This window comes from Schistocerca serialis, chromosome 4 (assembly GCF_023864345.2).
Source record: "Schistocerca serialis cubense isolate TAMUIC-IGC-003099 chromosome 4, iqSchSeri2.2, whole genome shotgun sequence".
NCBI classification, from domain to species: Eukaryota; Metazoa; Arthropoda; class Insecta; order Orthoptera; family Acrididae; genus Schistocerca; species Schistocerca serialis.
In genome coordinates, this window is record NC_064641.1 from 674,158,185 (window position 1) to 674,183,746 (window position 25,562).

At 38.9% G+C, this 25,562-nt stretch overlaps 1 protein-coding gene across 1 annotated transcript in view; it reads right to left on the reverse strand.

Moving 5' to 3' along the window:
• LOC126473151 (tRNA pseudouridine synthase Pus10) overlaps positions 1-24,374 on the reverse strand; it is an 81,164-nt gene extending 56,790 nt beyond the window's left edge. The window contains exons 1-6 of the mRNA XM_050100010.1: positions 24,121-24,374; positions 23,932-24,051; positions 23,524-23,834; positions 14,549-14,760; positions 14,313-14,438; positions 11,788-11,980 (exon numbers count right to left, since the gene is read on the reverse strand). Coding sequence (XP_049955967.1) covers positions 11,788-11,980; positions 14,313-14,438; positions 14,549-14,760; positions 23,524-23,834; positions 23,932-24,051; positions 24,121-24,327 — 1,169 coding nt within the window. The 5' untranslated portion in view covers positions 24,328-24,374. The remainder of the gene's footprint in view (positions 1-11,787; positions 11,981-14,312; positions 14,439-14,548; positions 14,761-23,523; positions 23,835-23,931; positions 24,052-24,120) is intronic.
• Positions 24,375-25,562: the final 1,188 nt, after the last annotated feature.

The following is a 25,562-nucleotide window of genomic DNA, read 5'->3' on the forward strand; positions in this document are numbered from 1 at the left end:
CTCTTCTGACAGAAGAAGGAACTACTGGCTGCAAAAGCTTGTAAAAGAGAATACTTTGATTTTAAGGATTTTACGATGGTTACTACTTCTCTGGGAGACGAGAGTCTCATTTCCATTTTACTGAAGTTATTTTTAGAGGCTGGTCTCAGATATTTCACTGCACTGTTTACTGAACCTGATGTCCCCTAGCTGTTGGAAACAGAAACAAAGTACCTGCTTGAGATGTTTGCAACATTATATGTGCTTGTTACCAATGTCTCATTTTATGTGTTCCTCTTCATTTTCAGCCCCACAAAGAAGGCTGTGAATGGAATATGCTAATAAATAATACAAATATTGACACTCAAGTTAGGAAAGGAAGACTGGTGTTTAACATACTGTCAGTGACAAGGTCATTACAAATGGAGCACAAGCTCAGAATGGGTAAGGATATAAAAAGGTAATCATGAAGCACGTCCTTTTCAAAAAAGAAACAATGCCAGCATTTGCCTTAATTGACATAAGGAAAAGCTTGTAAAAACATGACATGGATGGGTGGATATGAATTTGTGCCTCCTTGCTCAATCTGTTAAAACATACATTCCACAAATAGCTAGATTATTACTTTCTCAGAATGAAACAACAGAGGATAACAACAGTAAGTGAATCATTATGGCCCTCTGTCATAAAATATATAAAAATAATAATATATCTTACAGGCACATCAGGAGCACCTGATGATGTCAGCAAGATATGTCAACAATTCTTTTGGCAGTCAAACATGATTATCTGGCTGAAAACGCAGGAACAGATAAATCTGCGAAAGGAGAGCACAAGATCTTGAAAGCTGCATTTTTTTAAAACTTGGATTTACCACTGCCAGCCTGTTGTTGTAGTGTTCATAATTTCCACTTTGCTCAAATTGGCCCAACTGCCTCTCTTTCTCTCCCTAGTACATCTCTTATTAAGTAAAATTGTGGACATATATTAAATCTGTAGTGACTCTCACTATATACAGTGGTACAATACGGTAGTCTGTACGAGAGTTCCACCGCTCCAAGCTGCATTGTGTTTATTCTTTGTTTTTTATTATTTAGTTACTCCTTGTTTTCATCTCACTGATACTGAAAGTCATGCAGATTGCATACTTCTGTGTAATTAATTTACATGTGGAAATAAGTCTTTCCATGAGTTAACCACATATAATTGGCATTACCCAACATGATCACGCATAACTACTTCAGCACCGGCTGTGATGCTCTGCGCCACAACAAAACTACGATTGTTACTACTGTGCCAGCCACACTGGTTTTTCTTTCAGCACAAAGGTGAACACCTCGTCAGTGCCTACCAAGCCAGCCTTAAGTAATGGACTTATCAGCAGGGTTACGATCAAACCACCGCCTTTTTGACAACATAACCCATTGCTTTGGTTCACGCAATTATAGAGTGATTTACAGCAGATAAAATTAAATTTAGCTATGTGGTAGCTGAGTTAATAGAAAATCTTGACACATAAATCTAAGACATTCTCACTACACCTCTGGAAACTGAACGATATGCTGCTATAAAGAATGTGTTGACCATGTGACTGTCCCAGTCTGAAGCCAAATATCTGGAAAACCTTTTACAGACACAGGAATTAGGTGACAAAACTCCGTCCCAACTACTTTTTCGCCTGCATACTCTTGCAAGTAATGCTGTCAATGAAGATGTATTAAGCAATCTATGGATATCTTCCTACTGGCAGTTGCACAAAAGGTTTTAACGGTTCAGAGATCTGAAGGCATTAGCACAAACAACTGATTGGATAACAGAAACGTATCAGATGACAAGCACCGCAACAATGGCTACTGCACAAGACAGCACAACCTCAGTGACTTTGTTGTCACAACAATCTCAATTAGCTGGGCTTACAATGCAAGTGACTGTGCTACAAAAAGCACATAAAAAGCAATGCACACATTGACAATCAAGGAGTTGAAATAGTTTACCAGTGACACACAACATATACCAGTACCATAGAAAACTTGGCGAAGAGGCATGAAAGTGTATAAACACCATGTAAAGTGAATTGTGATGTGGATACGGTAGCAGCTGGAACAATAATATTTTTTTTGTTAAGGACTGCCCCACAAAAGTGCAGTGCCCGATACCCACCAGAGCAGAAATATCAGTGCCTCCCATGACCAAGAAACCATGTCACAGCCATGATGATGTTTGCCTGTATGCTGCAAATGACACAGAGATTACGACAGATGGACACGTCACTTTACTACTCAACTTCAGACTGCATCTACCTTTGAGTGGTGGTTAACCATGGCTGATGTATCACACCCCATACTAGGAGCAGACTTCCTGGCATTCTACAATTCAAAAATTCCCAGAGACCACAAAGCAATCACTAATGTTAACACATGTCAAACACTCAACTGTTCATCATATCCTCACTACCCCAGACCCGCCCTTGACGTTTAGCACCAGATAAATTACAAATTATCAAACAAGTGTTTCGTAGCATGTTAGTTCAAGGCATTTGTCACTTTTCAAGTAGCAGCTGAGCAGCCCCTCTTCATGTGGTACCAAAAAAGAAGAATGGTTGGTGCCCCTGCGGTGATTACCAGCAATGAAATGTGAGAACCATTCCAGGCAGATATCTTGTGCCACATATCGAGGACAAGACAAACAATTTTTACAACAATAGATTTGGTCAGAGCATACTATCAGATTCTGGTTGCTCTTGAAGATCTTCCCAAAACAGCTGCCACTATGTCATTTGGTTTATTTGAGTTCATGTGAATGCCATTCAGGCTCTGTAATGCAGCACAGGCTTTTCAGCAATATAACCGTTATGTCCACTTCTGAAGAGGAGCACATGCAGCATTTGATGAAGTTGTTTGAATATTTGCATGTACAAGAACTAGTAGTGAACCCATCAAAATGTATTTTTCGCATCAACGAAGTCCAGTTTCTTGGCTACACAGTGGATGCAAGTAGCATCCGACCACCACAAGACAAGGTGGAAGCCATATGTGGATACCCACAGCCAGTTACAACTCAGTAGTTGCAGATTTATCTTGGTGTAATAAATTTCTACCAGCACTTTGTGTCGCATCATGCACTGATGATAGCACCATTGAATGAACTCTTGAAAGGTGCACATAGGCCAAACGATAGATTGCGATGGACAAGTGAGGCAGACCATGCTTTCCACGTTATCAAAACAGCAACAGCGGATGCAGCTCTACTAGCACACCCTCATCAAATTTGCTGTTAGCATTACTGATCGAAGCTTCTGCTAAAGCAGTTGGAGGAGTGTTGCAGCAGATGATAAACCAGAGTTGGCAACTGCTTGCTTTTTTTAGCCAAAAGCTGTATCCTCACAACAGAAGTGGGCGACAGGCCATTGCAAACCATGACAACCTACACTGTAGTAAAAAAATTCAAGCATTCTTTGGAAAGCGGCAATTTCAGTATCTTTACAGGCCACAAGTTATTAACATATGCTCTCAAAGTGAAGCCAAGCAAGGCATTGCCAAGACAACTGAGGCATACTGACTACATTGGCCAATTCACAACCAACATCATACATGTGCAAGGCAAACTTAATGTCAGATTGAGGCATTGGCAGTAATCAAGCATACATCACTGCACGCTGAGGCCATAGATGCAGCTATTGATTTTGATGTCGTGGCATGGGTACAACAAGCTAATGAGGTGCTGCATTCAATGCTTGTGCAAAAATCAGGTTCCCAGCTATGAAGAGGAGCAATACCAGGCACAAATGTGCAGTTATAATGAGATGTCACCAAGTTAAAGTCTGGGCCATTTGTTCTGCAGCAATTTCAAGATCTGGCAATCACTTCAATACATAATCTAGCACATCCTGGAGTCCGAGGAACCACGACAAAGTATGGCCTGCCAAAAGAACAAAGTCACACAACATGTCAAGGCACTGGTAGGTACATTTATCAGGGTGTATACGTGGACAAAGAAAAAAAATTCCCGGATTTCCCGGTTAAAAATGCACTTTCTCCTGGGTGAAAATACACTTTTTCCGTGTTAAGTGACAGCATACTCTTCCTCGGCACCGTAAAACTCATCAATCCTTTGAATGTTTATGGTTTTATATACTAACGCAGAATTTCCCGGCACTTTAGAAAACGAAACTCCAGGGGGAAAAAAACGTTTTGAAAGACCATTGATGTGCAGCAACATATATCCTGCATATTTTCGTATTACGAAGGTATAAATTTTAATTCCACGAAACACTGCATGTCACTTTCCGAAGCATTCAAATCGAAATTGCTATGCGCTTTTGTAAGCCAGTCATAGTTCATGTCACGTAATCTCGCCAGCTGATGAAAGCATATGACACGTGATATAGTCAGCCAATAGCAAGATCACTCTTAAGTAGCGCGAACACACAAATAAGAAAAGTTAATGGTTTAAATTAATATACACAGAATTCACATATAATATTTGTCTCGAAGATTAATAAGCTGGAAGAGAAGTAAAGCTTCCCCATATAACGTTGATCTTTTTTGCGCGTTAAGATACATCACACAAATGTGCCAGTAAAATTTTTAATAACGACGTAAATGTCTGATCTTCTGGGCTCGAAATTCTTCTAAATGGTCGTCCTCAATGAGTTGATTTTGGAATCAGAGTCAAACGCTTTGTGATTTAAGAAATTCATCGTACATAGTTCATCTTGCATAAAGGGAAATTTTCTTTGAATGTAACGCTTTTCAAACCACCATTCGCAATATTTTCCTGCGACCTGTTAGAAATAGGTTCCTTTCAGCAGTTGCAAGTGAGGGCGAGATAACAGGCGTCACCGCGCTTGCGCAGCTACGATGACACAGGAAGCCCATATGTTCGCACGTATAAAACATTAAAAGATCTTACATTATGTCATAAAAGAAACAAGATATCAGAGGATACTTCAAGAGCATCGGAATTTCGTCAACCATACTAAAATGCATAATTCAGGTTAAAATGCACATTCGTATGTAAATTTTCTTGGAGTACCAGTAAGGTATTATCTCATGTTTGGTTCTTTATTATGGCTCAATGCCATACGTGCACTTGAAATGCAGCGAACAGTTGAAACTAGCCAATAGTGTGAAATTAAACACTTCGTTTCAGATAAATTGCCTGCCTCAGCAGAAAAGATAAATAAAAGCCAAATCTCTTTAGCAAACCGGCAAAAATAACTAATTGTTCTGCAAGGCGGTTAATGCTTGTCTGTCAGAAAGGTGGAAATATCTGAAACTAATAACGTACTTTAGCCTTCCGTAATTATGCGAGCATATTTTAATTCATCTGATAGCTCCAGGCAACAAAAATCCGTTTTGTTATCATTTAACGTGAGACGCAATAAACAAAGAGGAAACAACAAAATCACTGAACGTGAACACAGGTCACGTGGAGACGACCCACCTCCCCACCACAACTCAGACTGCTCTGTGCATCAGCCCCAGATTTACTATACTTCCGAACCGGCGCAATATTAACTAGTGTGCGCCCAGCCACACTTATGTAATCAGAAGCGGGAGATGATACTACTCATACGAGACTCAACTGCACATGCGCAAGAGCCCGCCCGCAACTGCTCAAATGAATCTAATTTAAACAGTTGTCACGTCACGCTCATCGGCGGCAATTTGTTGTTATGAAGCATTGCATAGTCTTCCTAAAGCCTTTGACACACTTTTCTGTTGCAGACGCTTGTACGAGCACTGTTTTGTTGTTGTATACGGCGCATTTCCTTTGCAACTCAAGTTTTTTTTTTTTTTTTTTTTTTTTTTTTTTTTTTTTTTTTTTGCTGCAGTATTATTCTGCAGTAATATCCTTTGTCAGAGTATTGGTTCTTACCAGTCAAAATCACAAAAATTTAATTGAAAACTAAAACAATGAAAAATTCCCGGGGTTTTCCCGGATGAAAAAATTCCCGGGTTTTTCCCGGATCTCCCGGTTGTCCCGGGTTGTATGCACCCTGATTTATACTGCCTAACCATTGATTTTACCATGTCCAAATGGATGTTGTAGTCCCTCCATCAACGTCTGAAGGCTGCAATTACTGCCTTATGATTGTGGGAAGATACTCGAGATGGCCAGAAGCATTACCTACGGCAGACATCACTTCGGAGATAGTGGCAACAATGTTTTTCAGAGGATGAATTGTGTGTTTTGGCATACCATAGTAAACAATGACAGATCAAGGGCATCTATATGAGGCATACCTCTTTAAGGCCCTTGCCACACTGTTAAGTGTCAAGCAAATAAGGACCACCACGTATCAACCCGCAGTGAACGGCTAGGTGGAACTCCTACACTGACCACTGAAATCAGCCATGGAATGTCACGCAGCAGACAACTGGACAAGAAGTCTACTGATTGTTTTACTAGGATTGCGGACAACCTTCAAGCCTGACTCACAAGCCACAGTGGAAGAATTGGTGTACCGCCAATTGTTACGTCTGCCTGGAGAGTTCATCTATGACATGGGTGATGAAATTATCGCAGTGTCAGACTTTGCCACCAAGTTGTGTTTACCACAGTTGCACTTCACTGTATCAAACCAGCATTTTAAGATTCATGGCCAACAGAAAAAGAATTGGCACCGAGAAACATGGAGAAGGGAGAAGTAGCAACGAAAGATCCACCTAGCATGGCCAGCTACAGAGGAGGCTTGACGAACATTGTATGCTGCCACACAGCAAATACCAGCAGGCGCTACCATTTTGCAACTAGAAGACCACATTGATCTTAAGGAGAAGCCCCTGAGTTTCGAGAAAGGCGTGATGATCCGATCTGGATGGCATATCAAATTTAATGAGACGTATCGCTGACACAGGAGGGGGGGAACTGTGTAGTGACTCCCACTATATACATTCCGCAGTACAGTGGTGTAGACCGTATTGAGAGTTCCAAGGTTCCACGCCACACTGTGTTTATTCTTTGCTTTTGATTATATAGTTATTCCTTGTTTTTGTCTTGTTGAAATTGGATGTTGTGCAAACGGAATACTTCCATGAAATTAATTTATATGTGGAAATAAATCATTTCACGAGATAACCACAAATTCATGCACAGGATCTCCTGGCTCAATCACTTTCATAAATTTGCAGATAATTCACTTCTCAAGTATATATGTCACAAACGGCACTGGGAACTTCTGAGAAAGGATTCTGCATTACTCTGAGGAACTAGTCTGTGATAAGCTGTGACCAATTTCACCAGTTTTGCTTTTCCAACATTTCAAATCATACTACCCATAAACTGAAAAGAATCCACCATTTTATCATCGCTCTACCCATCCCATTAATACCACCTTTTTTGTACATCAGTGGTAAGGATAGAGGTACGACATTTTTATTTTTTTAACTGTCTTAAAATATTATGCAAGGGGAGGATAAGGAATAAAGAAGAATGGGAATTATTGTTGTATAACTCTGCTTGTTCTAAGGATGCCCTGTCCCATAACTGTGTGCTGCTCCAACAATAACCACAGACACATATTTTTCTTATGTAATTTATGCACTGATTGTCCATTATATACTTCCTCAGAACAGAGAACATAATTAAGTCCTTGCTTTCTCCCTATATTTCAATTATGCATCAGTGTGACTACAATTTCATATCTCTTTGAAATAGATCAGTAATCTATTTGTCAATCATTCTTTCAATAATAATACAACAGTCAATTATCCTCAGGCAGTGCAGAGAAGGGTGGCTGTTAGTAAGTTGTGATGTCGGAAAGGCAAGGGGCTTTCTCTTACCCCCTTTATCAAATAGTGGTACTGCAGCTTACAACCACAGGCAAGGGACACTTTGTTCTATTTACTAGCCACACTTCAAGCCAGTTGAGAAACCATGCACTGCATACTGTACGCCAGAGATAGGTGACGAGAAAGACCAAACTTTTGAACTATGAAGTTGGCAGGCGATGTACATAATGTTTTAGAATTTGCAAATAAATTTTAAAAAATGAATGTTAAAAAAATCTTCAAAAGACCAATGGAGTTAGTCCTAAAAGGAAACCTTTGTAAGTATTGGATTAAACAAGTCAAACCAAGGAAATATATTTACTCTCAGTGGGCCAACAACAGCGAAGCTAAAGTCACTATTGCATACATCTTTTCTTCCAATCTTGTTACACACATTAACATGGAATTATTCTTTCTTTATATACAGGGTGTAAACAATAACTTTACAATGTACCAGTGGTTCAGAAGAATAATTTTATATGGAACACTGTGGTCTGACAAGTTGGAGTACAACCTCAAATTTGTTCACACTGTGCGCCTAGGCAATGGTGCAGTATCATGTTCTGCCTCCCAAACTGCTAACTCTGATGTAAAGAGTGAAAGAAAGAGAGTGAGTGAATCTCTCTTGGTAGCTACACAAATGATGAGTTAGCGTCTCTTGTGGTGAGCAAGCTACTACAGAACTATGTGACATTCTGGTAGCCCTAATCATATGTTTTTCACTTTGATTTTGCTGCTGTTTGATTAGTAGTGACAGTGATTGTGAGTCAAAAGGGTGTTGCATCAAAATGAATTGGTTCACACCCAATGAATCAGCAGACACGCATTTGTACTTTGGTCTTACACATTCCAACACACATACAGAATGTTTTCCTCAGTGAGCTTTACCTACCCATGTTTTCTTTTCTGCCACTGATTGTACATTTTGAGGAACAGTTTCTCTTGAAATAACTAAATCTCTATGATGTTGGGTTCAAATATTGCTTTTGATGTCATAATTTTTTCTTTTAGGTTTTTCAAGAACTTGCGGCATGCTACAGCATTCAAACTAAAGTCAAAGAAAATTTGTTTCAACTAGCTGAAGAAAACCCTTGCAGCAGTACTGAATAACTGATAACCTTTTATCCCACAAATAACAGCAAGGAAAATTTAGAATGAAAATGGATACAAAACATTGAAAAATTCAACTGGCATGATTACAAGCAACACACTGTGCTTAGCCACTGTTACAATGTTGAATATCAATGCAATCCTGATTTTGCATCATTTGTGTCATTTACTGATGAAGCACCTTTTAATGAAAAAGTATCTTTAATACCAAAATCAATACCTATTTCGCTGTCAAAAATCCTCAAACTTCATATGAGCGAATGTTGGGAAAAATTTACAGTCAATGTATATGCAGCCATTTTCTGGCATACCTGATATGGATCTGAAGCATGATGGTGCTCTGGTGCATAGAAACATTCTGGTACGAAAGTACCTACATGAAGCTTACCTGCAATGTTGGACAAAGTTTTAGTCTATTTCCTTGAGCTGCAAGATCAGGGAAATTACAATACCTTCCCCCCCCCCCCCCCCCCACCACCACCAGGGTTGTGCAAAAGAGATTGTGTACCCACTGACGAGGAACAAGATCTACTTGTTCGAATCATTGCTGCTGCATTAATTATTTACAACAAACAAGGTATTTTGCCCATGTTCATTGGGCAATGACACAAAGGTGCAATGCGTGGTTTCAAGTAGACAGAGCTAACTTTGAGATGCTTTTTTAAAACTGTAGTAGTTACTGTAAACAGTCATAAGATTGGAATTTTTATTGGTGTTTTTCTTTTTGTACTCTGTGGGAAATAACAATTTGTTTAATGTAATTGTTGTTACTTTACATATTGTTCACTGTTATTTTCTAAACTGGATGTGCAATACATGTGATGAACAGATGTCAGAGTTTTCAAATTTTATATTTCTTTAACATCTGTAATTTAAACTTTTTCACAAGAGTGAGGAAAGAAAAAAAAAGACTTCTGTAAATTTTATTGAAAAACCAATAACATTTACAACTGATCTAAACTTAACCCTTACAAGGAAAGTAGTCTCGTAATAAGAAGGTTAGAGAAACCTAACAATTTAATTGTTAATTTCAAGTTGTCAAAACCTACAATTTTTTAAGGTGTCATTTACACAAAAGTCAATTTTTAAGTGCAAGAATAAGGCCTCTTTAATATTCAAGGACATTTTAGTGAGAGAAAGAAAAGAGCTCCAAACAGTAAAGACCTCCTAGGCCAGTGACATACGAAGGTAGTAGGATATTCAACAAAATTTTGCAAGGCTTATTAGCATTATAGCTTAGGTGGCTTTTGTAGGTCAATGGGAGGTAGTTTCCAGGCTTAATAAACTACAAGTGTCCTGAATAAAATTGTTCATCTCACCTTCCCCTACAGCACAGTGGTACACTGTTAACAGTTATCATTTATACCCCATACAAGTTTTTAAGTTCTGACAAAACTCTACCATCTGGTGAGCAAGATGTATGAAACAGGCGAAATACCCTCAGACTTCAAGAAGAATATAATAATTCCAATCCCAAAGAAAGCAGGTGTTGACAGATGTGAAAATTACCGAACTATCAGTTTAATAAGTCACAGCTGCAAAATACTAACACGAATTCTTTACAGACGAATGGAAAAACTAGTAGAAGCCAACCTCAGGGAAGATCAGTTTGGATTCCGTAGAAACACTGGAACACGTGAGGCAATACTGACCTTACGACTTATCTTAGAAGAAAGATTAAGGAAAGACAAACCTACGTTTCTAGCATTTGTAGACTTAGAGAAAGCTTTTGATAATGTTGACTGGAATACTCTCTTTCAAATTCTAAAGGTGGCAGGGGTAAAATACAGGGAGTGAAAGGCTATTTACAATTTGATGGCAGTTATAAGAATCGAGGGACATGAAAGGGAAGCAGTGGTTGGGAAGGGAGTAAGACAGGGTTGTAGCCTCTCTCCGATGTTGTTCAATCTGTATATTGAGCAAGCCATAATGGAAACAAAAGAAAAATTCGGAGTAGGTATTAAAATCCATGGAGAAGAAATAAAAACTTTGAGGTTCGCCGATGACATTGTAATTCAGTCAGAGACAGCAAAGGACTTGGAAGAGCAGTTGAATGGAATGGACAGTGTCTTGAAAGGAGGATATAAGATGAACATCAACAAAAGCAAAACAAGGATAATGGAATGTAGTCGAATTAAGTCGGGTGATGCTGAGGGAATTAGATTAGGAAATGAGGCACTTAAAGTAGTAAAGGAGTTTTGCTATTTGGGGAGCAAAATAACTGATGATGGTCGAAGTAGAGAGGATATAAAATGTAGGCTGGCAATGGCAAGGAAAGCGTTTCTGAAGAAGAGAAATTTGTTGACATCCAGTATTGATTTAAGTGTCAGGAAGCCATTTCTGAAAGTATTCGTATGGAGTGTAGCCATGTATGGAAGTGAAACATGGACGATAAATAGTTTGGACAAGAAGAGAATAGAAGCTTTCGAAATGTGGTGCTACAGAAGAATGCTGAAGGTTAGATGGGTAGATCACATAACTAATGAGGAAGTATTGAATAGGATTGGGGAGAAGAGAAGTTTGGGGCACAACTTGACCAGAAGAAGGGATTGGTTGGTAGGACATGTTCTGAGGCATCAAGGGATCACCAATTTAGTATTGGAGGGCAGCGTGGAGGGTAAAAATCGCAGAGGGAGACCAAGAGATGAATACACTAAGCAGATTCAGAAGGATGTAGGTTGCAGTAGGTACTGGGAGATGAAAAAGCTTGCACAGGATAGAGTAGCATGGAAAGCTGCATCAAACCAGTCTCAGGACTGAAGACCACAACAACAACAACAAGTTTTTAGCTGCATGAAAAAATCCAGACAGTCAAATAATAACAGATACAACAAAGTTACCAATAAATACTTCAAAACAAAATGATCCTGAACTATACTTTATCATGTAACATTTAACATAAGCAAATAAAAATCTGTCTAACCTTGTAACAAGTTGCAGGTCTCTAACGATTACACTATCTGGACTTCCCATGTTAATATCAGCTTGAAGAGCACAGACTTCATCACGGGAGAAACACGTTCGGTGTGGATTCAGCAGCTCCACAGAAAATGGTCGACCACGTCCTAACATACGTACATCAACATCTTCACGGCCCGAAGAAGAAAATCGTGACCCTATAAAACAAAATTTATTGAACAAATATTGCTTAAGATTAGTTTTGTTGTTTTATTTAAAATTACAAAAGCTTTCAATTCAAAATACTCATCCATTCGGAAACAATTTCACATCATATGTTTATCTACTTTAACTGATATCAATAAAATCAAGCAGAAAAAGACATGCAAACACAACAAAAATAATTTTATACTATTAATTTTCTGTTCTCCTGCCACTAATGGGAAATGGGAGCAGGAAACAGATGGGAGAGGTAAGTAGTGCACACGGAACAGTAAAGACCCTGAGCATCACAGCATTCATTGTGAAACAACATTAGAAAATTACCATGCTGAGCATTGTGCTCTTCATCTGGGTGGTCAAAACTTGCCCATGAGCATAGTTCATAACTGAACCTTCATATAGACCAATTGAAGGCAGCTCATGAAGCTCACATAAAAAAATGTTGTTACTGCATTCAAAGGTGAACTGAAAACTATGGTGCAAAATAACTCATACATCTCAACCCAGTATTAATTCTGTCAGACTGTAATTCAACTGACTTGTCACGTTTCAGAGCTATTTCTCCATGACAGCTACTCTTAATTCACAGATGAATTTCTGAATAGATAACAGTCTTTGTGCAGCTGTTTCCAGCAAATAAATTTAAATGTAGGTTTAGATTAATGTAAAAGCCACTTTTGTAAGTTTATTTATCGTATGGCAATACACAGTACATAGAATTTGGAAACATACAAATATACCATTATATAAATATACCATATGTCAGTAGGTAAGAATAAGTACAGAAAGGAGGTAAAAAGAAATGTTAACTATTTTACATGCATATGTTACTGGTAGTTATACAGTTTTATATTAAATTTCTTAGTCCAGTGCCATCAACCAGGTAACGACAGAATTGATTGATACAATCAGATGCTGCATTGGTCCTTGCTGGGCACTCTAACTTGCACTTGCGGCTAACAGTTTGTTCAGGTTCATTATAGTTACACATTGCAGTAACTGATGTAGCCCACCTATGCTTCATGGAGTTGCACCTAACATGTTCTGTTCATATTCTAATCCCCTTTGACCATATTTTCTTAAGAATATTCATTACCGGAAGTTGTAGCGTGGGATCTGTGATATCTAGGTGGTTGATATTTGTTGTTGATCTCCCCTTTCATTCTTTACTAATGCTGAAATTTGATTCTGTGCTATTTCCCAGACTGGTTTCTGGGACTTCAATCAATGTTGTAATCAACTGTTTGTAGTCATATGGATGGCCAGGTATTGTGGTTGGTACGAATCATGGGATTTCTTTGACATTCACGAAACTGTCTGTCATCCTAGATCAGGTGGTGCAATGTTCTTGGGCACAGGTAAACACAGTGCTGGGGAAGATTTTAAGGTACAGGCTGTCATCACCATGGTTTGATTTAGTCGCATATCCAATTTTTTGATGTGTGCACTCTTGAACCAAATGATAGCACAATATTCCCAGGTTAAATAGACCAAAGCAGTTACTGTTGTGAAAAGGGTTTTACTTGGACTATCCAAATACTGTTTCTAGTTTTTATTTTTTAGCTTGTACACTCAAGGTTTTCATAATATCAAAGAGCAGTTTAGCACAAAAATGAAATGTTTAGGGTGGAAGCTGTATCATAATCTCTTTCAATAGGAAAGTAGCATTTAGTTGTTTAGCTGTCAGATGGTTATTTTGGTGAAATGCACACATCTCAGCTTTGGAGAAGTGAAGGAGTAACCTTAGATTTTATAATAGTTATGGAGTGAGTCCAAATCTTCATTAAAATGTTCTTTCTGTCTCTGAGTGATTTATATAGACTTGGGATGGGTTGATCGTTTATGTACCTGAATTTATCACGTATAGTGGATGGCATGTTGCTGATCCTCAGGGCAGCCAATTTTTGAATTTATATAACTTGCAACTGTGACTTTGAAGGACTGATTTATTCAAATATTTTAATCAGATCTGCAAGTTGTCTGCTAGGTACATATTGTTTGAGTTTTAGGGTTAGATCTTCATGCCAAACTGTCTCACATGCAGGTTCAGAAGTGTGATACAGGTTTTAGGGCTATTTTGAAGTCCTCACTCAATGAATGAAATATATGCTAACACCTGCTGACATGTTCTACATCATAAGAAAATACTGCACATATGATCTACGGAACACACAAACATCTAAAGTATACCAGATGTGTGATTGTATGAGATGTATGACAATAAAAATTAGAATGAATGATACAGAAAACATTTTAACCAATTAAATAAAATAAAATGCTAAATATTTCATTAGGATATGTTTCAGGTGCAAGATAAAAGTATGTTACCCTCTGATTGTGTTATTGCTTCCAGTTTGTCACTAATTATCTCTTGAACGGATGATTCCATTCTCCTTTCACCATCAATGAGCCATGGTGTCTGGCTGAGAAAGCGGGAGAACTTATTGTAGCGACCTGCATACAAAAGCAAATATTACTTCTAAATTAATGGCTAATGATCATGCAATATACAAGATGACGTTGTAGTAGACATAAGTAATGAATATGTGTTTGTACCAACCAACCTGCGAAGTAAATTGAGTTATGAGAACAAGCAACAGAAGTGATGGCAACTGGAACCTGTGGCACAGATGGGGGACAGGGAAAATTTTCCTTGAAAACTTTTGAATCAATGGTTGGGAGTAGCTGTTCTACTCCTTTTCGTGTATACAGTTCACCACGGAACTTCCGTCTCTGTGTCCGACGTTCTGCAAAGAACTTTTTACACATCTTCTGCCTGTTCAACAGAAACAGGTTTATGGTGCCTGTCTTAAAATAGTTCCCAATGTATCAAACCTACTTTTTATAAAACACAACCAATAATTAAATCACCACCTTTAATACTACTTTAATCAATAACCCTCTTATAAGTTACCAACAATTATGAAAAGGATACATTGCTACTCACCGTTAAGATGAAATGTTGAGTTGCAGACAGGCACAACGGAAAGATTGTTCCACATTAAGCTTTCGGCCAAAGCCTTCATCAGAAAAGAAAAACACACACACATTGACATAAGCAAGCACACCTCATTCACACATGACTGCTATCTCTGTTTGCTTAGGCTCGAATGAAACTGAAATGTGTCAAGTGGGAGCAACAAACTGCAGTGGGGTGGGGAAGTGGAAGGAGCAGCAGAGGCAGGGTTGAATGGTGGGATTAGGTTTACTTTGGATGGAGGGTTCCATGGCAAAGAAGGTTTCTCATTGCAGTGATTAGGAGAACAATAGGTTTTTGACAAGTCCAGCAGGGTTAAACTGGGGTATACAGCTGAAGGTAAAGCATTTGGATAGAACTGAAATTTCGGTGGGGCTGAGGATTTTGGTGAAAAGGTTAACAACAGTGTTCAGGGATTGTTTTGGCTCTGGATTTAATTATGAGTCAGAAGACAGCTTTGGGGGATGTGACAAGTTGAAAAGGTCAGCTAAGAAGGGCCCAGTTGTTATGAGGGGTCGACAAGGAGGAGCACTACGGGTAGGTTAATGGTTGGATACTGGTGCCCAAAGGTGGCAACATGATTTCAGCACGGTGGATAACTTATGGAGGTAGTGTCTCAAGCGCTCTTCCATGTGCTGCAGTGCAAGAGATTTAGTGTGAGACACGCAGCTGAACATAACATCTTGATTTTAATGGCAGCATCACAGCCCAGGCCATCTGGATCCTACCCTTCACTGCCAGCTTTTCCGAACTGTGAAGATGGGAGTTATCCTTACAAGACATTCTCTACTCCCAAAAATCATCCCAGCCCTAACCTACAGTACCTACTGTCCCCACATCATCCAACCTCCTCCTAACTCACATTTCCTCACCCTTATTGTGCAATTCTCTGTGCCAATGCACCCACTGGTCTTTTTCCCATCTCTGCTACTCTCCTTCCCACTCCAATTTTTCCCTTCCCTCCCTCCCCCTTGGCTTCCAAACACTGCACCAGGTGGCCCCTTGTCTGCCACTTCTAGCAGCTGCATGCTCTGCCAGGCAGCACTGTTTCCTCTTCTACCACTGGTACCCTGCTATCCGTGCCACTTTTCCACTCCACCACAAGTTGCTGCTCCCATTCAATGCATTTCAGTTTCAGTCTGGCCTGAGCACCCAGAGATAGTGACCATTTGTGTATGAAAAATGCTTGCTTGTGTGAATGCATGCATGTTTTTCTTTCCTGATGGCGGCTTTGGCCGAAAGCTTAATGTGTAACAGTATTTTTGTTGTGCCTTTCTGCAACTAAATGCGGCATCTTTCTGGTGAGGATCAACCTATCTTTTCCATGATGGTTGATACTGCAACCTGGACTTTTCACTTAAAAGTTATTTATTTCAGCACCTCCAGAATAACAAATGACGAGTTTCCAAAAAACACAATTTTATGGTGTACAAACTACTTAAGTAGCTATTTATTACACTTAAGCAACACTTTTTTGCACCAAACCAAATGTACATAATTGTAGGCTATCCATTCTGGCACAACATTCAGACAAAGTTACTTACCATTATCTCAAGTGCTTTCTGTAGTTTGCCCTTATGAACAGAGCAAGTTAAATTGTAACAATATTTTGCCAATAAGACACAAGAAGCTTGTGGCGTGATCAAGAGGATATCATGCACCAACCAAACTGGTGAAATTTGTGATCTTAAACATCTGTAACCTATCACATCATAATGCTGATTTCAATAACAGCTCTGTTCTGAATAATTATAAATACACACAAGCTTATGCCATAAAAGGAAGTCAGAAAAAGCAATCATGGCACTGTACAAAAATTCACTTAGTCAAACATGCATTAGTACCATTATATTAATGATTGTTCAACAGAAAAAGTAAAGTTTCATGAAGAATTTTAGTCCCCCTCCAATGCAATTTCATATACATACAAGTCACAAAGAAGGGACTGGTTGGTAGGACATATTCTGAGGCATCAAGGGATCACCAATTTAGTATTGGAGGGCAGCGCAGAGCGTAAAAATTGTAGAAGGAGACCAAGAAATGAATACACTAAGCAGATTCAGAAGGATGTAGGTTGCAGTAGGTACTGGGAGATGAAGAAGCTTGCACAGGATAGAGCTGCATCAAATCAGTCTCTGGACTGAAGACCACAACGACAACAGCAACAACAAGAAGTCAAAAAGAATGCTGCACCTAAACTCAGATTTTAAAAAAGTTGTTTGAAAAATTTTTATTAACTGCAAAAATAAGTGTTTCTTATTGAGGCACCTGTGTCCATAAAGAGTTAGGAAACGATGTTATGATTAAAACAATCAAATCACAAATTATGTGTAAAGAGAAGCAAAGATGGCATTCAGTGGATATTGCACTTAAACAATACAGAATATGCACAGAACTACAGGACCCATACAACAAGAATTCTAGAGCACAGTTCACATTTAAGCATGAGATGTTTCCTCTAATCTAAATAACCATGTCAAAACCATCATGTATTTTGGAGGCAATAATGATGTGAGACACGTCTTTCTTTTCATTCTGGAGATCCAACAGACTGTGTATAGTAAAGTGAAACATATTTATATATTTCAAAATCTTAAACATGGCTGCAAAATAGCAACTGTGTAAATCTGACAAGGTTGAAAAATCAGCCAACCAGTTGCTAATAAAGGTTTATTACCCCTTGACCATGGTTTCGATATCTGTGAAAATATCTTCTCCAGAAGTAGTGGCCTTGTTACACCACATGATGGCACAATAGATTAGAGGGAGCCGAATGGCTCTTGTCATAAACAAAATTGATAAAACAAGAATTATTGGAAGCCATCGCTTTAGATAGCACCAGATTACATATATCATACTTCAGAATGAATGCTCATTAGTAAATGTCTACAGGTAGATGCTCTTGTCAACATAAAACTGCAGCAGGCATCACAGGATAAAATATTTTTATAAGTTACTTGTACCTTATGCCAGAGACTAGAGCAGCTGGCCTTAGTCTCTGGAATAAGGTACATATAACTGATGCACATGCACACTACATTTGTGATGGAAACTAATATCTGGAACACAAGGCCATGTTTCTGCTGCAGTATTAGTGCTTGCGTATCACCAGCACAGCTCAAAACTTGAGTTTCAGTCATTCTTTACTTCACACCAATGAAAATAACATACTCAACTAGCTGACAGGAATATTCCTACAGCAAACATAGCCTTACACATTAACAGTGCTACAACATTGGTGCAACTCCACTTGGGCTTACACCATATTAAGTAAACCATCAATTTCTGGACCTATGTTTATTTTGATTATTTGTATTTTTAAATGTCCTCTACTCACCCCTCTCATATGTACCTATAATAGTCAAATAAACTGATTAGTGTCAGTCTACACATGATGCTGATTGCAATAATATCCAACAGCTATCAAATACATCCCCCCCCATGAACCATGGACCTTGCCATTGGTGGGGAGGCTTGCGTGCCTCAGAGATACAGACAGCCGTACCGTAGGTGCAACCACAACGGAGAGGTACCTGTTGAGAGGCCAGACAAACGTGTGGTTCCTGAAGAGGGACAGCAGCCTTTTCAGTAGCTGCAGGGGCAACAGTCTGGGTGATTGACTGATCTGGCCTTGTAACACTAACCAAAACGGCCTTGCTGTGCTGGTACTGCGAATGGCTGAATGCAAGGGGAAACTACAGCTGTAATTTTTCCCGAGGGCATGCAGCTTTACTGTATGGTTAAATGATGATGGCGTCCTCTTGGGTAAAATATTCCGGAGGTAAAATAGTCCAACATTCGGATCTCCGGGCGGGGACTACTCAGGAGGACGTCGTTATCAGGAGAAAGAAAACTGGCGTTCTACGGATCGGAGTGTGGAATGTCAGATCCCTTAATCAGGCAGGTAGGTTAGAAAATTTAAAAAGGGAAATGGATATGTTAAAGTTAGATATGGTGGGAATTAGTGAAGTTAGGTGGCAGGAGGAACAAGACTTTTGGTCAGGCGAATACAGGGTTATAAATACAAAATCAAAACGGGGGAATGCAGGAGTAGGTTTAATAATGAATAAAAAAATAGGAGTGCGGGTAAGCTACTACAAACAGCATAGTGAACGCATTATTGTGGCCAAGATAGACACGAAGCCCACGCCTACCACAGTACTACAAGTTTATATGCCAACTAGCTCTGCAGATAATGAAGAAATTGAAGAAATGTATGATGAAATAAAAGAAATTATTCAGATAGTGAAGGGAGACGAAAATTTAATAGTCATGGGTGACTGGAATTCGGTAGTAGGAAAAGGAAGAGAAGGAAACGTAGAAGGTGAATATGGATTGGGGCTAAGAAATGAAAGAGGAAGCCGCCTGATAGAATTTTGCACAGAGCACAACTTACTGATAGCTAACACTTGGTTCAAGAATCATAAAAGAAGATTGTATACACGGAAGAAGCCTGGAGATACTGACAGGTTTCAGATAGATTATATAATGGTAAGACAGAGATTTAGGAACCAGGTTTTAAATTGTAAGACGTTTCCAGGGGCAGATGTGGACTCTGACCACAATCTATTGGTTACGAACTGTAGATTAAAACTGCAGAACTGCAAAAAGGTGGGAATTTAAGGAGATGGGACCTGGATAAACTGAAAGAACCAGAGGTTGTACAGAGTTTCAAGGAGAGCATAACGGAACAATTGACAGGAATGTGGGAAAGAAATACAGTAGAAGAAGAATCGGTAGCTTTGAGGGATGAAGTAGTGAAGGCAGCAGAGGATCAAGTAGGTAAAAAGACGAGGGCTAGTAGAAATCCTTGGGTAACAGAAGAAATATTGAACTTAATTGATCAAAGGAGAAAATATAAAAATGCAGTAAATGAAGCAGGCAAAAAGGAATACAAACGTCTCAAAAATGAGATCGACAGGAAGTGCAAAATGGCTAAGAAGGGATGGCTAGAGGACAAATGTAAGGATGTAGAGGCTTGTCTCACCAGGGGTAAGATAGATACTGCCTACAGGAAAATTAAAGAGACCTTTGGAGAAAAGAGAACCACTTGTATGAATATCAAGAGCTCAGATGGAAACCCAGTCCTAATCAAAGAAGGGAAAGCAGAAAGGTGGAAGGAGTATATAGAGGGTCTATACATGGGCGATGTACTTGAGGACAATATTATGGAAATGGAAGAGGATGTAGATGAAGATGAAATGGGAGATATGATACTGCGTGAAGAGTTTGACAGAGCACTGAGAGACCTGAGTCGAAACAAGGCCCCCGGATTAGACAACATTCCATTAGAACTACTGACAGCCTTGGGAAAGCCAGTCCTAACAAAACTCTACCATCTGGTGAGCAAGATATATGAGGCAGGCGAAATACCCTCAGACTTCAAGAAGAATATAATAACTCCAATCCCAAAGAAAGCAGGTGTTGACAGATGTGAAAATTACTGAACTATCAGTTTAATACGTCATGGCTGCAAAATACTAACACGAATTCTTTACAGACGAATGGAAAAACTAGTAGAAGCCGACCTCGGGGAAGATCAGTTTGGATTCCGTAGAAACACTGGAACACGTGAGGCAATACTGACCCTATAACTTATCTTAGAAGCTAAATTAACGAAAGGCAAAACTACGTTTCTTGCATTTGTAGACTTAGAGAAAGCTTTTGACAATGTTGACTGGAATACTCTCTTTCAAATTCTAAAGGTGGCAGGGGTAAAATACAGGGAACGAAAGGCTATTTACAACTTGTACAGAAACCAGATGGCAGATATAAGAGTCGAAGGACATGAAAGGGAAGCAGTGGTTGGGAAGGGAGTGAGACAGGGTTGTAGCCTCTCCCTGATGTTATTCAATCTGTATATTGAGCAAGCAGTGAAGGAAACAAAAGAAAAATTCGAAGTAGGTATTAAAATCCATGGAGAAGAAATAAAAACATTGAGGTTCGCCGATGACATTGTAATTCTGTCAGAGACAGCAAAGGACTTGGAAGAGCAGTTGAACGGAATGGACAGTGTCTTGAAAGTAGGATATAAGATGAACATCAACAAAAGCAAAACGAGGATAATGGAATGTAGTCGAATTAAGTCGGGTGATGCTGAGGGAATTAGATTAGGAAATGAGACACTTAAAGTAGTAAAGGTGTTTTGCTATTTGAGGAGCAAAATAACTGATGATGGTCGAAGTAGAGAGGATATAAAATGTAGACTGGCAATGGCAAGGAAAGCGTTTCTGAAGAAGAGAAATTTGTTAACGTCGAGTATAGATTTAAATGTCAGGAAGTCGTTTCTGAAAGTATTTGTATGAAGCGTATCCATGTATGGAAATGAAACATGGACGATAACTAGTTTAGACAAGAAGAGAATGGAAGCTTTCAAAATGTGGTGCTACAGAAGAATTCTGATGATTAGATGGGTAGATCATATAACTAATGAGGAGGTATTGAATAGGATTGGGGAGAAGAGAAGTTTGTGGCACAACTTGACTATAAGAAGGGATCGGTTGGTAGGACATGTTCTGAGGCATCAAGGGATCACCAATTTAGTATTGGAGGGCAGCATAGAGGGTAAAAATCATAGAGAGAGACCAAGAGATGAATACACTAAGCAGATTCAGAAGGATTTAGGTTGCAGTAGTTACTGGGAGATGAAGCAGCTTGCACAGGATAGAGTAGCATGGAGAGCTGCATCAAACCAATCTCAGGACTGAAGACCACAACAACAACAACAACAACATCAAATACATCACAGACCATTAAATAGTTCCCCACAAAGTAAAATTGTTTCCTGGGTGTATGTGGAAAAATGTAACAACTGCGGCAAAGTATTCCCTGTTTCAAATAGGCATGTCATTAAAAATAACAAAAAGCAGTGTATTAGACATTTAGTAACTCACACGTGTTTACACATTTGTTCAGTTTTTTATATAGTTTACAATATAATGTCACAAAAGACATCAAAAATATAGTCAAGATAGCGTATGAAGATCTATGACAGCTCACACTGCTGTTGCCAGGTTTGAGTTGTGAAGCACTAACAGTTGTAGGCAAAAAAGTAGCTGTCTACATAGCTGTGACCATACTGATGTATTGGTACAGAGATGTTTAGGACATTGCATTAGATTATTTACTGACATAGGCCTGCTAAGCTGCCACAAGCCGCCTACTGCATCTGTCAGGAATCAACTTATGCTGACTCAACTATAGGCCTATTTTTGGATGAAGTTATATAGTGGACCCCCCCCCCCCCCCCCCTTGCATTTTTAATATGGTGCAAAAGTAATCTGTTACCACAATCAGATTTTCTGCTTTCACACTGGTCAGCTTCATCAGCTTACAACCAAACTGTCACCTTCCAACTTAACCTAGACCTCGGACTGTGCTACAGATCATTCTGTGACCATAACCAAGATTTCAGGGAGGGATCCAGTACTTAAATTTAGCACTCTTTATTTGCAAGGTAGAAACCCTGCATGGCTTCAAGCATGTCAGACACAGCATTTTCTCGGTAAATTGGTTAAAGCTTCACTTCAGCATTTGTCAACAAATTGGAGACAACAACATATTTTTTGTAATCCAGTACAAGGCAACCAAGAACACTAAAACTAAAAATAACTAAACTCTGCCATGAAGGCACAAAGACACCGACAGGCTGCCAAGTCATCCTCAGCCCAAAGGTGTCACAGAATGTGGACATGGAGGGGCATGTGGCCAGCACACCACTCTCCCGGTCATATGTCAGTTTATGAGGCTGGAACAGTTACTTCTCAATCAAATAACTCCTCAGTTTTAGCTCACAAGGGTTGAGTGCACTCCGCTCGGCTGACCAGATGGTCACTCCTCCAAGTGCTACACCCAAAACAGCTGATCTGCATGCCACATTTCTTGCAGTGTTCGCGTCCTGTTCACATCAGTGAAGTGACAGAGCTCTGCTGTAGAAGTGTTAACATTGAGATTGTACCTATATTAATGAAAGAAGGTATTTTTCATAGCTGTATCTGCCTCCAGATCTGGATCCTAAACAGCACATCTGGGCTACAGAAAAAAAATCACTTCTTGACTCTGAATAACCTTTATACTTTGTGGTAACTTGTCTGGGAAATTGGCAGCTTATAAGCCACATGTGAAACCCATGTTAAATGTTACTCACTTGTTTGCGTACTTTAGCATGTTCAATTCAGGCATAATAATAGATACATTCATAGTAAACCCAATAAAGTATTTAACATTCTGAGATAGGTGCAGTCTCATTCTAAATGTTCGCCTTCTGAGGTACATAAATAGGACTTCTTTAGTCTCCCTCATACACATACAATACAAGATCAAAACTGAGAAAGTTAGTTACATTATGCACAGCAAAAGTATGACAGAAGCTATTTTTCATGCAGCCTCCGTGAAAGCAATTGGACATCAAGTACAAAGCACTGCCAACAAGTACACTTTGCTATAAATTAAAATGTAGGTTACGTGGTATAAATTATGATACAACTGACTGCAGAGAAACATAGCACAGAACATCTGTAAAATATATGCAGCCTACACAACTGTCACACGATTGTTACATACATGTGTGCACATTCGTCTTCGTCATTGGCGTATTCCACATTCACGTTAACGAAGAAATTACATTTATCTCCAGAATCAAAACTTTTGTTGACTCGTTTGGCTATTGCTGGTACAACTGTCCACTTCCATACGTCTTTTACTGGCACCATATGAGTTTCATAACGTGCAAAATCAGAATCAAAATACTCGGGGAACTTGTCCCTTATAAACAACCATAATGAATGCGCCCTGATCTGGAAACAGACCGGCAGTGACAACGCGCAAGTGACTGTGGTGCTGTCGAAGGATCCTTCTAGTATTTTGTTGGAAATCTGGGGAATAAAATGTCAAATCACACTTCCTTGACACATGATTTTTTTTTTACAAAAATATATATGTCAGCAGATATTATCCAAAACAGTACAGTACCTTCTCAGTTATTCCTTCAAACAAATTATCTTGTAATAAACCCAAACAAGCTATGCATATGACTTCTGAAACATTATCTTCTCCACATTCATTAGTTTCAACCGGTGACTCGAGTCCTTTCTGTAAAACAATGCAGGTTAAAGCCGGTTCTCATGCCTCATGTTCTTTAAGTACTGAAAATATGCGCACCTTTCTAAGTGTTTCTGGTACATCACTGTATGCTGTAGATTCTCTTTCACCGATAACTCGCAGACAACAGCGTTTACAACAACCAACTTCACGTAAACTTTTAAACACGTCTTCGCAACCCATTGTATATTGCCGCCAGTAGTCAAACGTAAACAATAACATAAATACAGACGTTGTTGGCACACACACAGTATCTTTGAAGCACATACATTAATACAGTGTTGGCAAATGAAAACGGTAAAATAAACTCTGGGAAGTTAAAAGCCCGTGTATCTGCTTCGAAAATTATAAAATAAATTCGAAGAGAAAAGGAAGCAGACCTTCGAAATCGAGATACCAAAAGCCATCATCTATGGTACTTGTGTAACTACTACCACTGATTCAAAAAAATGAATCACTGGTAGAGCTGTAGTCTACACATAAACGATTCATTTTTGGCAGTAGATGACAAAATAAAAATGTAATTATACGAAAGATCGCTCATAGCAATAATGCATCCGACAGATGAGTTTGACTGAAGAGTTGCTCTTTACATTTAAAGAGACTACACAATATAGCAACAACACGTTTTTAAATGTAAATTAATAAATAAATATAAACACAACCACTGCAGATGAACACAAGCAGAAAACTACAACGAAATGATACCTGTCATAAGCTTGAACATTCAGTTCTAAATCAGGCAATAAATTACAAATTTCTGTGTAATAGACTAGCTGTACAAGCACTTGATTTATGACAATAATATCAATAAAATTTGCAGAAAATAGAATAGACATCAAATGCAAACTGAAATCATATCAGCTTGAAACTCTGTCTACTCCAAAGAAGAATTTCTGTACAGGGAACAGTGTCACAAGTTTGTGTGTGTGTGTGTGTGTGTGTGTGTGTGTGTGTGATAGAGAGAGAGAGAGAGAGAGAGAGTGGGGGGGGGGGGAGGGGGAGGAGCTAAAAAAACTGTTATTAGAAAAGTTAAGACAATCAAACAAATGTTCAGCAAGTTACCATATCTTTTTGATGAAGTTGCTACAGTTGTACACTTGAAAAACTAACTAAACCCGCTCACAGTGAGAGGTCACAATTGTGATCCACAGGACATGCAAATAACTAACTCACACAGCATCATTTTTTCTAAAATGAAAAATGTATTGGACAGTAAACACATATATCAATAGCACACTATGGCCTAATCTATCACATTTATTATAAATTATAAGAGCAGAAAAGTCTAGGAAAACATGGAATTATGTTATTTAATTAATATTTTTAATGTACATGTTACACAAAACACAATTAAAAAAGAAATGGAATACAGTGCTGTTACCGATAATGAATTGATCAATGAATCGCTGTTTTAGTAGCACTTGATCAAAGAGGGTATGCAAGTCATAACAAAGAATCAGGCAGATCTTAATAGAATTTTGGAGTAGTAAAAAGATTGC